General features: G+C 39.9%; 1 protein-coding gene across 3 annotated transcripts in view; it reads left to right on the top strand.

Moving 5' to 3' along the window:
* The window catches only part of TMEM131L (transmembrane 131 like), a 190,022-nt gene that overhangs the window by 154,042 nt on the left and 22,420 nt on the right, over positions 1–13,560 (top strand). For all 3 annotated transcript variants that reach the window (XM_073605325.1, XM_073605317.1, XM_073605333.1), the window contains 2 exons: positions 5,892–5,974; positions 7,915–8,035. In XM_073605325.1, the coding sequence (XP_073461426.1) occupies positions 5,892–5,974; positions 7,915–8,035 (204 nt within the window). The remainder of the gene's footprint in view (positions 1–5,891; positions 5,975–7,914; positions 8,036–13,560) is intronic.

Genomic DNA, 13,560 nt, shown 5'->3' on the forward strand with positions numbered 1-13,560 from the left:
GTTCCAAATGCTTTCTTTGAGTAGGGAGGAACCTGGAAGCAGTCCCATGCAATGAACCTCCTGGGGTGAGTGTGTTCCCTGCAGCTCGGCCTCCATCCAACTCTCTTGTATCTCCGTTACTTCCGGAGCACCTTACTCCAGTTCCCTTTGTGATAAGGGAGGAATTCTAATCTTCTCTCGCTGGTTCATAGCATCCGTTTTCCAGAATTTGCCAATTTGGTTGCCTTGGTTGCAAGTGGAAGTTTATCCCCGACCCAAAAGGCCTTTGCATATCCTCGCGTAAGTAGTCCGGTCTAATTTAAAGCTACTACTTCCGAGTCCTCAACTTCAAAGCTTACAGGATTTGGATCATGGCGTCCACCAACATCCTCAATTCTTTCCTGTACATCTTCATTTAAACAATGTTTTCTATGTGAATCTGGCTCACCCTGACAAGATATTCATTTCACCAAAAAGGTTTGCTCAGCAGTATCCTATGGAGAAGCAAGTTCAATAAAAAAGGGAGTATGCCTTTGCTGGATCCATATGTCTCTAATCTTAACCATTTAAAGACCAGCCTCGTTTTAAATTACTTAGAACCCCCAAACATTATATACTGTTTTTTTCTAACACCCTAGAGAATAAAATGGCGGTCATTGCAATACTTTTTTTCACACCATATTAGCGCAGCGGTCTTACAAGCGCGCTTTTTTTGGGAACAAAAATCACTTTTTTTTTTTAATACAAAAATTAAACAACAGTAAAGTTAGCCCAATTTTTTTATATTGTAAAAGATAATGTTACACAGAGTAATTTGATACCCAACATGTCACGCTTCAAAATTGCGCCCACTCGTGGAATGCGTCAAACTTTTACCCTCAAAAATCTCCATAGGTGACGTTTAAAAAATTCTACAGGTTGCATGTTTTGTGTTAGAGGAGGTCTAGGGCTAGAATTATTGCTTTTGCTGTAACGATCGCGGCGATACCTCACATGTGTGGTTTGACCACTGTTGTCTCTGCCCGCGAGCTCGTCGGGACGGGGCGTTTTAAAAAAAAAAATTATAATTTTATTTTTCTTATTTATTTTACTTGATTTTATTTATTTTTACACTGTTTAAAAAAAAAATTGTGTCACTTTTATTCCTATTACAAGGAGTGTAAACATCCCTTGTAATAGAAAAAAGCATGCCAGGTCCTCTTAAATATGAGATCTGGGGTCAAAAAGTCCTCAAATCTCATATTTGGACTTAAATGCAATAAAAAAAAACAAAAAAAAACAGTCATTTAAAAAAATGACATTGAAAAAATGTGGCTTTAACGTCGCTTCCACCCTGCAGTGTCATGGAGACGGGGGGGGGGTGGCATCTTCCCCTCATTCATCTCCATGCACATCTAGGGAAAGGAACGCAATCGCCTCCGCCGCTGCCGACGGCTCCGGTAAGCGGCGCAGGGCACCGTATCGCGGTGGTGGTGGGGGGCCCTCTCCCGCCACCGATTAAAAGTGATCTCGCGGCTCACCACAACTGTATATGTGTAGCAGACATCCCAGATTAATTTATTTCAGCTGTCATGCTTCTTCTCCTGTTTAATTAAAAGGGTATTGAGGAGAGAAAATTAATAACCTGCTGGGAAAACCGTTAAAGATTTTTAAAATGTTAACACTTGAAATAGAATATTTATCCGGACTGAGCTTCTTATTTCCCCCCTGAAATCAGTTGGCCAGGAATATCTTGCTAGCGTAGAAGATTTGAAAAAGCAGATTTATAGTTGGCACAGAAGACCGACGCTCTTTGGTAAAATGCATTGGTGTTTTTAGGGATATGTGCTATTTAAATGAGTCACTGAACTATTTTATACAGTGGCCATCACTTTCTCCCTAACCACTTCAGCCCCAGAAGATTTTCCCCTTAATGACCAGGCCATTTTTTGCGATACGACACTGTGTTGCTTTAACGGACAATTGCAAATAAAATTGATGTCCTTTTTTCCCCACAAATAGAGCTTTCTTTTGGTGGTATTTGATCACCTCCGTGTTTTTTTTTTTTTTTTTTTTTTGCTTTATAGATTAAAAAAAAGACCGACAATTTTGAAAAAAAAAAATACTTTTGCTATAATAAATTTTCCAAAAATAATAAAATAAAAAAAATTCATCAGTTTAGGCCAATTTATATATTCTTCTACATATTTGTGGTAAAAAAATCACAATAAGCGTATATTGATTGGTTTGCGCAAAAGTTATAGCGTCTACAAAATAGAGGATAGATTTATGGCATTTAAATTTTTTTTAATAGTAATGGCGGCGATCAGTGATTTTTAGCGGGACTGCAACATTGCGACGGAAAGATTGGACACTTTTGAGGCTTTTTTAGGACCATTGATATTTATACAGCGATCAGCGCTAAAAATAGCCACTGATTACTGTAATTGGTATGGAAGGGGTTAACACTAGGGGGCGATTAAGGGGTTAAATGTGTTCCCTCATGTGTGTTTCTAACTGTGGGAGGATGGGACTTGCTAGAGGAGGAGACAGATCGCTGTTCCTGATTAGTAGGAACAGCAGATCGTTTCTCCTCTCCTGTCAGAACAGGGATTTAGGTGTTTACATACACAGATCCCCGTTCTGGTTCTCGTGCCCATGCACATCGGGTCCCGCGCCTGCTATATGGCTCTTAAAGGAGCCAACATACCCATACGTCGATTCGCGGGAATGAGCCAACTTGCCAATGTAAATGTGCGTGAGCTGGTCGGTAAGTGGTTAAAGTGGATGTAAACCCGATTCATGAAACTTGAGCTGGGCACTTATATCTGCAGTGTTTTCTTATCTCTCTTCAAAGCACTGAGTCCTATGGCTTTCTCCTGCTCTGTAGCTCTGTTGTCAGCCTGATAACTTCTGGCAAGTTCTCCAGCACAGGAGAGAAAAGCAGCTTGAAATTTGTGTGTGGGAAGTTGCTATACAGTATCTCACAATAGTGAGTACGCCCCTCACATTTTTTATTATATCTTTTGATGTGACAACACTAAAGAAATGATACTTTGCTACAATGTAAAATAGTGAGTGTACAACTTGTATAACAGTGTAAATTTGCTGTCCCCTCAAAATAACTCAACACACTGCCATTAATGTCTAAACCGCTGGCAACAAAAGTGAGTACACCCCTAAGTGAAAATGTCCAAATTGGGCCCAAAGTGTCAATATTTTGTGTGGCCACCATTATTTTCCAGCACTGCCTTAACCCTCTTGGGCATAGAGTTCACCAGAGCTTCACAGGTTGCCAATGGAGTCCTCTTCCACTCCTCCATGACAACATGACAGAGCTGATGGAAGTTAGAGACCTTGCACTCCTCCACCTTCCGTTTGAGGATGCCCCACAGATGCTCATTAGGATTTAGGTCTGGAGACATGCTTGGCCAGTCCATCACCTTTACCCTCAGTTTCTTTAGCAAGGCAGTGGTCGTCTTGGAGGTGTGTTTGTGGTAGTTATCATGTTGGAATACTGCCCTGCGGCAGTATGTCATAATACATGTTGGCATTCATGGTTCCCTCAATGAACTGTAGCTCCCCAGTTCCAGCAGCACTCTTGCAGCCCCAGACCATGACACTCCCACCACCATGCTTGGCTATAAGCAAGACACACTTGTCTTTATACTGCTCACCTGGTTGCTGCCACACACACTTGACACCATCTGAACCAAATAAGTTTATCTTGGTCTCATCAGACCACAGGACATGGTTCCAGTAATCCATGTCCTTAGTCTGTTTGTCTTCAGCAAACTGTTTGTGAGCTTTCTTGTGCATCATCTTTAGAAGAGGCTCCCTTCTGGGATGACAGCCATGCAGACCAATTTAATGCAGTGTGCGGCATATGATCTGAGCACTGATAGGCTAACCCCCCACCCCTTCAACCTCTGCAGCAATGCTGGCAGCACTCATACGTTTATTTTCCAAAGACAACCTCTGGATATGACCCTGAGCACGTGCACCCAACTTCTTTGGTCGACCATGGCGAGGCCTGTACTGAGTGGAACCTGTCCTGTTAAACCGCTATATGGTCTTGGCCACCATGCTGCAGCTCAGTTTCGGTGTCTTGGCAATCTTCTTATAGCCTAGGCCATTTTTATGTAGAGCAACAATTCTTTTTTTTTTTTTCCAGATTCTCAGAGAGTTCTTTGCCATGAGGTGCCATGTTGAACTTAACCAGTATGAGAGAGTAAGAGCAATAACACCAAATTTAATACACTGCTCCCTATTCACACCTGAAACCTTGTAACACTAACGAGTCACATGACACAGGGGAGGGAAAATGGCTAATTTGGCCCAATTTGGACATTTTCACTTAGGGGTGTTGCCAGCGGGTTAGACATTAATGGCTGTGTTGAGTTATTTTGAGGGGACAGCAAATTTACACTGTTATACAAGCTGTACACTCACTACTTTACATTGTAGCAAAGTGTCATTTCTTCAGTGTTGTCACATGAAAAGATATAATAAGATATTTTCAAAAATGTGAGGGGTGTACTCACTTTTGTGAGATAATGTAAATACAGTGGGGATAGAAAGTATTCAGACCCCCTTAAATTTTTCACTCTTTGTTATATTGCAGCCGTTTGCTAAAATCATTTAAGTTCATTTTTTTCCTCATTAATGTACACACAGCAACCCATATTGACAGAAAAACACAGAATTGTTGACATTTTTGCAGATTTATTAAAAAAGAAAAACTGAAATATCACATGGTCCTAAGTATTCAGACCCTTTGCTGTGACACTCATATATTTAACAGGTGCTGTCCATTTCTTCTGATCATCCTTGAGATGGTTCTATGCCTTCATTTGAGTCCAGCTGTGTTTGATTATACTGTAGTATATATACTTGGAGTGAAAAATTTAAGGGGGTCTGAATACTTTCCGTCCCCACTGTAGATTAGCAGACAGCTTTACTTGTGTGCCTTTCCTCCAATCAGCTGTCTTGGCTGTATGCCCAGACTTCACACTCAGTGTTGAACAGGAAGAGAAAATCTGTAACACAATGTGAACTTTCTAAAGAATATATAAAGCTGACGACAGCAGATATACATGTAAAACTTATGTAGGGAGATTTGTTTCATCCCTGTGTATCATCAGAGGCTGTTCACTTCACTGGGTTTACAATATGTGAGGGTTTACATCCACTTTAACTTGTAAACTAGAGCTGCAGGATTCTGGCCAAAATGAGAGTCGTGATTTTTTTGCTTAGAATAAAAAGATCATGATTCTCGCAGCGTAAAATCTTTCACATCATACAAAAAAAATTGGGCTAATTTTACTGGTTAGTTTTTTTTATTTTAATTCATTAAAGTGTAATTTTTTCCCAACAAATTGCATTTGAACGACTGCTGCGCAAATACAGTGTGACATAAAGAATTGCAACAACCACCATTTTATTCTCTAGGGTCTCTACTAAAAAATATGTATGTAATGTTTGGGGGTTCTAAGTAATTTTCTAGCAAAAAAAATGATTCTAACTTGAAACCAACAAATGTCAGAAAAAGGTTTTGTGTTTAAGTGGTTAAACTTTCCTCATTTTCACACCAAAGTGTATTCCTTTGATCTAAAGGACAAATTGTTACAATGTTTATACTTAAGTTTCACTGCTAAAGAATGTTGTGATTCTTGCCAGACTGCCTGTTTTTCTTTTTTTTTTTTTTTTTTTTTTTTTTTTCCTTTGTTTTGACGGCTGTCGGCTTTAGAAGAACGGAGAGAATTCTCTGCATAGAAAGAATCGGGAAATACTTTTTTCAAGGTCGCAACGGGGAAAAAATCGCGATAACGATTCTTAACAATTATTCGTGCAGCTCTATTGTAAACTAAAGAAAATGAAGAACTCAGGTCTTTATAATTGATTTGAAACATCTTGTGTGCTTATCATTGCAGTTCAGACATAAACACCATCTCCCACTATCCAGATATCTTGTCTTCACCCTTTTCTGAGGGCTCAGATACTGAAAAAACTAAAGGTACAGTGAACTTTGTAAAAATATATATATTTTTATTATTATTAAAGTGTAATGAAAAGCAAAACTTGTTTTCCCTTTTTGATAGAGTAAGGGAGGGTTATAACACCTGTCATTTTTTTTGCCATCTGTGTTCCTTAAGGGTGATTCTCCTTCACTTCTTGTCCCATAGCCAAAACAGAAGATTAGAGGTAATCCCTTCAAAGTGAGGGAATCCCAGGGTTTTACCAGGGTCACCATAACCAGTGTCCCCATTGGAAGTTTTCTCCTCAATTACCGTATTTATCGGTGTATAACACGCACTTTTTTCCCCTTAAAATCAGGGGAAAGTCGCAGGTGCGTGTTATACGCCGATCCCGAGCTGTCCAAATTTCAAAATCGTGGACCGCGATTTGAAAATGGCGCCGCCGGAGCCGAAGTACACAGAGCCGGTCCTCGGCTCTTTCCGGCGGCTCTCGTTTACTTTCGGCCCCACTCGTAGTCCCGAGCGGAGCTATCCGAACCTACTCGGATAGCTCCGCTCGGGACTATGAGTGGAGCCGAAAGTAAACGAGAGCCGCCGGAAAGAGCCGAGGACCGGCTCTGTGTACTTCGGCGCCGGCGGCGCCATTTTCAAATCGCGGACCGCGATTTTGAAGCCCTGGAAGCAGGGACAGGGGATCCCAGGCTGCACTGGGGCAAGGCTGCACTGGGGCAAGGCTGCACTGGGGAGGGCTGCACTGACAAGGCTGCACTGGGGAGGGCTGCACTGACAAGGCTGCACTGGGGAGGGCTGCACTGACAAGGCTGCACTGGGGAGGGCTGCACTGACGAGGCTGCACTGGGGAAGGCTGCACTGACAAGGCTGCACTGACAAGGCTGCACTGGGGAAGGCTGCACTGACAAGGCTGCACTGACAAGGCTGCACTGACAAGGCTGCACTGGGGAAGGCTGCACTGGGGAAGGCTGCACTGGGGAAGGCTGCACTGGGGAAGGCTGCACTGGGGAAGGCTGCACTGGGGAAGGCTGCACTGGGGAAGGCTGCACTGGGGAAGGCTGCACTGGGGAAGGCTGCACTGGGGAAGGCTGCACTGACATGGCTGCACTGACATGGCTGCACTGACATGGCTGCACTGACATGGCTGCACTGACATGGCTGCACTGACATGGCTGCACTGACATGGCTGCACTGACAAGGCTGCAATGAAGGGCATTTAAATGTAAGTTTTTTTCCCTTCAACTTCCCTCCTAAAAGTTTTTTTTCCTTAAAATTCCCTCCTAAATTGGGGTGCGTGTTATACGCCGATAAATACGGTACTCTTCTGGTGTCAGGCCAAAATTTGGCGTTTTATTTCACTTTTGATGATAATAGTAAACAGGAAAAATAGAGAAGGTGGATCTCGCTAACAGGGGCACAGACAACAATAATAACCTAACGGTTCTAATCACTTTCTAGAAAAAAAAATTGACTTTAGTATTAATTCAGGAGCTATGTTTTCTGATAGCTGCTCCCCCCCCCCCCCCCCTCCCAGCAAGGTTTACTCCCCAATTCCTGCCCCTTTGCAGCCTTCTAGTGCTGTTAGAGCCCTAGCTTGGCTGTATGGGGAAGCCTTAGAATATTCCTTTTTCGGGAAGGGGGGTGACGGTCGCTTGTGTCTTCTGGTGGCTTAATTGACACGGTCTAATTTGGAGACTAATATGGAGGAATATAAAATTTGTCCTTTTAACTAATGTGCTAATTTTTTCCCCCCAACTAGCTGTAGAGATGTTACAGATCAAATTTTCTTTTTTTACTTTATTTATAGAATTCTAGCCTTTTACTAATTTTGTAATTTAATGTGTTCAAAATCTAAATAATGGTACACTGTGTATAATTGTAGGGTAACATTTGCAACAAATTATTGGTTTCAGACTTCTAATGAGTTTTGGCTTCCTCTTACCTCCTCTACCTCCTGTCTCTGTAGGTTTATATAGGCAGGAAGATGTATGGCCTGCACAGTCTGTGTGCCTAACCAATGATCTCAACTACAATCTTGAGAACACAGTGACATGTGTAGCACAGGATCCACCACCAGTACAGAACAGGTACATGTCATTCTTAGTAGTTATCATAGTGAAAAATAGAGACAGGAAAGACCAAAATATAAAACACCACATCCCATATATAGAGATATAGAAAGAAAGGACTGTAGGCCTTGGGCCTAGGGACTTTAGAGGTGTTGATATCAGAAAATTTTTATATATATATACACTGGTTCACAACCATGTTAGGATAAAAAACAGATTTTTATTACAATTAATATAAAAAAGGCCTAACCACGGGCCAATACATATATAACAATTTCCAGAAAATACATAAAGTGCTACTGTATTTTATGATGCAAATACCAATTTCTTCCCGACATGTTTCGCTCAAATCGAGCTTCCTCAGGGGATTGTGTGGTATTAATTATAAAACTGAAAATTACATAAACAAAGAAAAATCATCAATACACAAATATATATAATTAAATATTAAACAGATTACATAGTCAAAACAATATAACAAAATTCCAAAATATCAAATCAATAATATAAAGTAAAGTCAATATACATTATTATTATCTCAAGTTGTTAAACTAATATTTAATGAAGGAAAAAAAAAAAAAAAAAAAAAAAAGGGGGGGGGGGAAGGAGGAAAAAGGGAAAGGGGATATTCATAAACCCTTACCTGGGAGCGATATATTTTTATTTATAAAAGAGGAAAACTGAAGTTTTGCCAGATATGTTGGTAAATTTTTACTCCTAGGCTAACCTCCCGCTCATTAGGATACCTGGATCGCTAGTTTGCTTGCAGAGGTGATATATATATATATAGTCGAAACTTTTTATATATAAAAATTAATAATAGTGTCCTAGTAGAGAGAGACAGGACATATGTGGTTAGTAAAAATTGTTAAATATTTAAAATAAAAAACTAGTTAATTATGTATAGTCAAAAAATGCTGCTGCATTTGAAAACAACCAATATTATTTCTATAACTCATACCTGGAAGTATTTTAAAGGGTAGAATCAATTTTAAAGGTAAGGAACATCCTGGGTGTTTATTGGGACAGGAGCACCAGCCATAGGATGTAATACAGAGAGGAAGGGAACCTTCAATATAGAAGAGAGATGGGGATCATCTGGAAAGGAAGGGTTAAATCAGCCTTAGCCTGTATCCAACACAACTATCATGAAGTAAAAAAAGATATGCTTAATGTTAAAATTGCCTTGTGCCAAAGTTAGGCAAAAAGAAAGTGCATACAAAAATCCTATAGTTGTGAATAAAGAGGAGTTGCCTACCTTGTACATATGTTAGAGGAGTTCAATAGAGTGGAGGAGAGATACTTCCCACATAGTTTCTCGATCAGGGAAAAGCTCACTAGAGACAATAGAATCATTGTCCCTATAGAGCCTTTCAATCTCTTTGTCCAGAGAGGTTAGTTCAGAGCCAAAATGTTCACATAGTAGTTCCATCATTATAAGGGAGCAATTTTGAAGGTTCTCCTCCCATTTATGTTTAAAGTCTTGTCCCATGTTATTAATAGTGGGGAAGATCTGAATTCTAAGCCCCCACGGGGCGACCTTCTCTTCTATATATCTGGAAAAGTACCATTTGTTCCAATGTATTCTGGCTTTCTTTTCTAACATTCTCTGGAGTCTGAGAAAAAAACGGTCCATAGTAAGACCACCTCCTGTAAGATTTTGTGATTTATGAATTTGTTCCATAAACCCTTCGAATGCATTACCACAGTAGTTTGCCATGCTGAAACAAAAAAAAAAAAAAAAAAAAAAAAACACAAATAGATATTCACTTATGAAATGACAATTAACAATAATCAATATTAAACAACCAATTACCGCTTGGGTTGAAAATATAGCAATAAATTTGGCAATTCCTGTTTCAAATTGAGAGGTAGGTGGATAACACCTGAAGAATTACATAGTGAAAAATAGAGACAGGAAAGACCAAAATATAAAACACCACATCCCATATATAGAGATATAGAAAGAAAGGACTGTAGGCCTTGGGCCTAGGGACTTTAGAGGTGTTGATATCAGAAAATTTTTATATATATATACACTGGTTCACAACCATGTTAGGATAAAAAACAGATTTTTATTACAATTAATATAAAAAAGGCCTAACCACGGGCCAATACATATATAACAATTTCCAGAAAATACATAAAGTGCTACTGTATTTTATGATGCAAATACCAATTTCTTCCCGACATGTTTCGCTCAAATCGAGCTTCCTCAGGGGATTGTGTGGTATTAATTATAAAACTGAAAATTACATAAACAAAGAAAAATCATCAATACACAAATATATATAATTAAATATTAAACAGATTACATAGTCAAAACAATATAACAAAATTCCAAAATATCAAATCAATAATATAAAGTAAAGTCAATATACATTATTATTATCTCAAGTTGTTAAACTAATATTTAATGAAGGAAAAAAAAAAAAAAAAAAAAAAAAAAAAAAAAAAAAAAAGGGGGGGGGGGGGGAAGGAGGAAAAAGGGAAAGGGGATATTCATAAACCCTTACCTGGGAGCGATAGTGACGTCAGACGCTGTCCGCTCCGGAGAATGATATTTAAACAGGGAGATCTCTTACTCCCTGTCACTATTCTGCCGGACATTACGGAGGAAGGAGGGAAGTATCTCTCCTCCACTCTATTGAACTCCTCTAACATATGTACAAGGTAGGCAACTCCTCTTTATTCACAACTATAGGATTTTTGTATGCACTTTCTTTTTGCCTAACTTTGGCACAAGGCAATTTTAACATTAAGCATATCTTTTTTTACTTCATGATAGTTGTGTTGGATACAGGCTAAGGCTGATTTAACCCTTCCTTTCCAGATGATCCCCATCTCTCTTCTATATTGAAGGTTCCCTTCCTCTCTGTATTACATCCTATGGCTGGTGCTCCTGTCCCAATAAACACCCAGGATGTTCCTTACCTTTAAAATTGATTCTACCCTTTAAAATACTTCCAGGTATGAGTTATAGAAATAATATTGGTTGTTTTCAAATGCAGCAGCATTTTTTGACTATACATAATTAACTAGTTTTTTATTTTAAATATTTAACAATTTTTACTAACCACATATGTCCTGTCTCTCTCTACTAGGACACTATTATTAATTTTTATATATAAAAAGTTTCGACTATATATATATATATCACCTCTGCAAGCAAACTAGCGATCCAGGTATCCTAATGAGCGGGAGGTTAGCCTAGGAGTAAAAATTTACCAACATATCTGGCAAAACTTCAGTTTTCCTCTTTTATAAATAAAAATATATCGCTCCCAGGTAAGGGTTTATGAATATCCCCTTTCCCTTTTTCCTCCTTCCCCCCCCCCCCCCTTTTTTTTTTTTTTTTTTTTTTTTTTCCTTCATTAAATATTAGTTTAACAACTTGAGATAATAATAATGTATATTGACTTTACTTTATATTATTGATTTGATATTTTGGAATTTTGTTATATTGTTTTGACTATGTAATCTGTTTAATATTTAATTATATATATTTGTGTATTGATGATTTTTCTTTGTTTATGTAATTTTCAGTTTTATAATTAATACCACACAATCCCCTGAGGAAGCTCGATTTGAGCGAAACATGTCGGGAAGAAATTGGTATTTGCATCATAAAATACAGTAGCACTTTATGTATTTTCTGGAAATTGTTATATATGTATTGGCCCGTGGTTAGGCCTTTTTTATATTAATTGTAATAAAAATCTGTTTTTTATCCTAACATGGTTGTGAACCAGTGTACATATATATAAAAATTTTCTGATATCAACACCTCTAAAGTCCCTAGGCCCAAGGCCTACAGTCCTTTCTTTCTATATCTTAGTAGTTATCAGTTATTGCCCATGTTTCCTGAGAGTAACAAAGGGCTTTTCTAGGCCGTAAAAGAGTGAAATTTGTTGTAAATCCTTTAATTGCAAAAGTTTTTAGCTATAAAGGTGATGAATGGGACTTGTGTATATTTCTGAAAGATGAACTGCCTCTATTATCTTCTCCCTTCATTTGTGAACATGAGCTAAAAGCATTGAAAAACCTGTTTGTTTTGTGTGGAGCAAATCGTTCTACAATCAGACCTTAGAAATCAGAAATCGGGGCTTATCTGAGGTGTGTACACCGCTCCCACAGTGCTGCAAAGATGCTGCTTGCAGGACTTTTCTTTACCATCCTGCAAGCGCACCGCTCCAGCACTCAGGCTTTCACACGGGAGTGAAAGGAGAGGCGCTATTTTTAGTGCTATAGTACCTGTAAAGCCACCACTCGTTTTTTTTTTTCGTTCAACCCGCTGGGTTTTGAACAGTATCCGATTCACATAACATGTGAACCACCTTTCAATGGAGCCGGTTCACATACAGTGGGAACGGAAAAAATTCAGACTCCCTTAAATTTTTCACTCTTTGTTATATTGCAGCCATTTGCTAAAATCATTTAAGTTCATTTTTTTTCTTCATTAATGTACACACAGCACCCCATATTGACAGAAAAACACAGAATTGTTGACATTTTTGCTGATTTATTAAAAAAGAAAAACTGAAATATCACCTGGTCCTAAGTATGCAGACCCTTTGCTGTGACACTCATATATTTAACTCAGGAGCTGTCCATTTCTTCTGATCATCCTTGAGATGGTTCTACACCTTCATTTGAGTGCAGCTGTGTTTGATTATACTGATTGGACTTGATTAGGAAAGCCACACACCTGTCTATAGAAGGCCTTAGGCTGGGTTCACACTGGTCCGACAAACGCTCCGACATTGGGAGCTCATGTCGCATGACGTGTGAAATTTAATGTTTCCCTATGGGAGCCGTCCTAACTGGTCCGACACAAGTCGTTCCGACTTTAGAAATGCTCCCTGTACTACTTTGGTCCGACTTTGATCCTACTTCAGCCTATTGACTATCATTGAAGTCGGATCAAAGTCGGATTGCCGTCTTGCATGATCCGACTTTGGCACGCGACTTGTGCTCAGATGTTCTTGAGGGGGAACTCCGCGCCAAATTTTAAATAAAAAACCGGCATGGGTTCCCCCTCCAAGAGCATACCAGGCCCTTGGGTCTGGTATGGACCTTGAGGGGAACCCCCTACGCCGATAAAAACGGCGTGGGGGTCCCCCCCAATCCATACCAGACCCTTATCCGAGCACGCAGCCCGGCCGGACAGGAATGGGGGTGGGGACGAGCGAGCGCCCCCCCCCCCCTCCTGAACCGTACCAGGCCGCATGCCCTCAACATGGGGGGTTGGTGCTTTGGGGGAGGGGGCGCGCTGCGGCCCCCCCACCCCAAAGCACCTTGTCCCCATGTTGATGAGGACAAGGGCCTCTTCCCGACAACCCTGGCCGTTGGTTGTCGGGGTCTGCGGGCGGGGGGCTTATCGGAATCCGGGAGCCCCCTTTAATAAGGGAGCCCCCAGATCCCGGCCCCCCACCCTATGTGAATGAGTATGGGGTACAGCGTACCCCTACCCATTCACCTAGGAAAAAAGTGTCAATTTAAAAAAAAACACTACACAGATTTTTAAAGCATTTTATTAGACA

The sequence above is a fragment of the Aquarana catesbeiana genome, linkage group LG01, assembly GCF_042186555.1.
Source record: "Aquarana catesbeiana isolate 2022-GZ linkage group LG01, ASM4218655v1, whole genome shotgun sequence".
In the NCBI taxonomy this organism is placed as follows: Eukaryota; Metazoa; Chordata; class Amphibia; order Anura; family Ranidae; genus Aquarana; species Aquarana catesbeiana.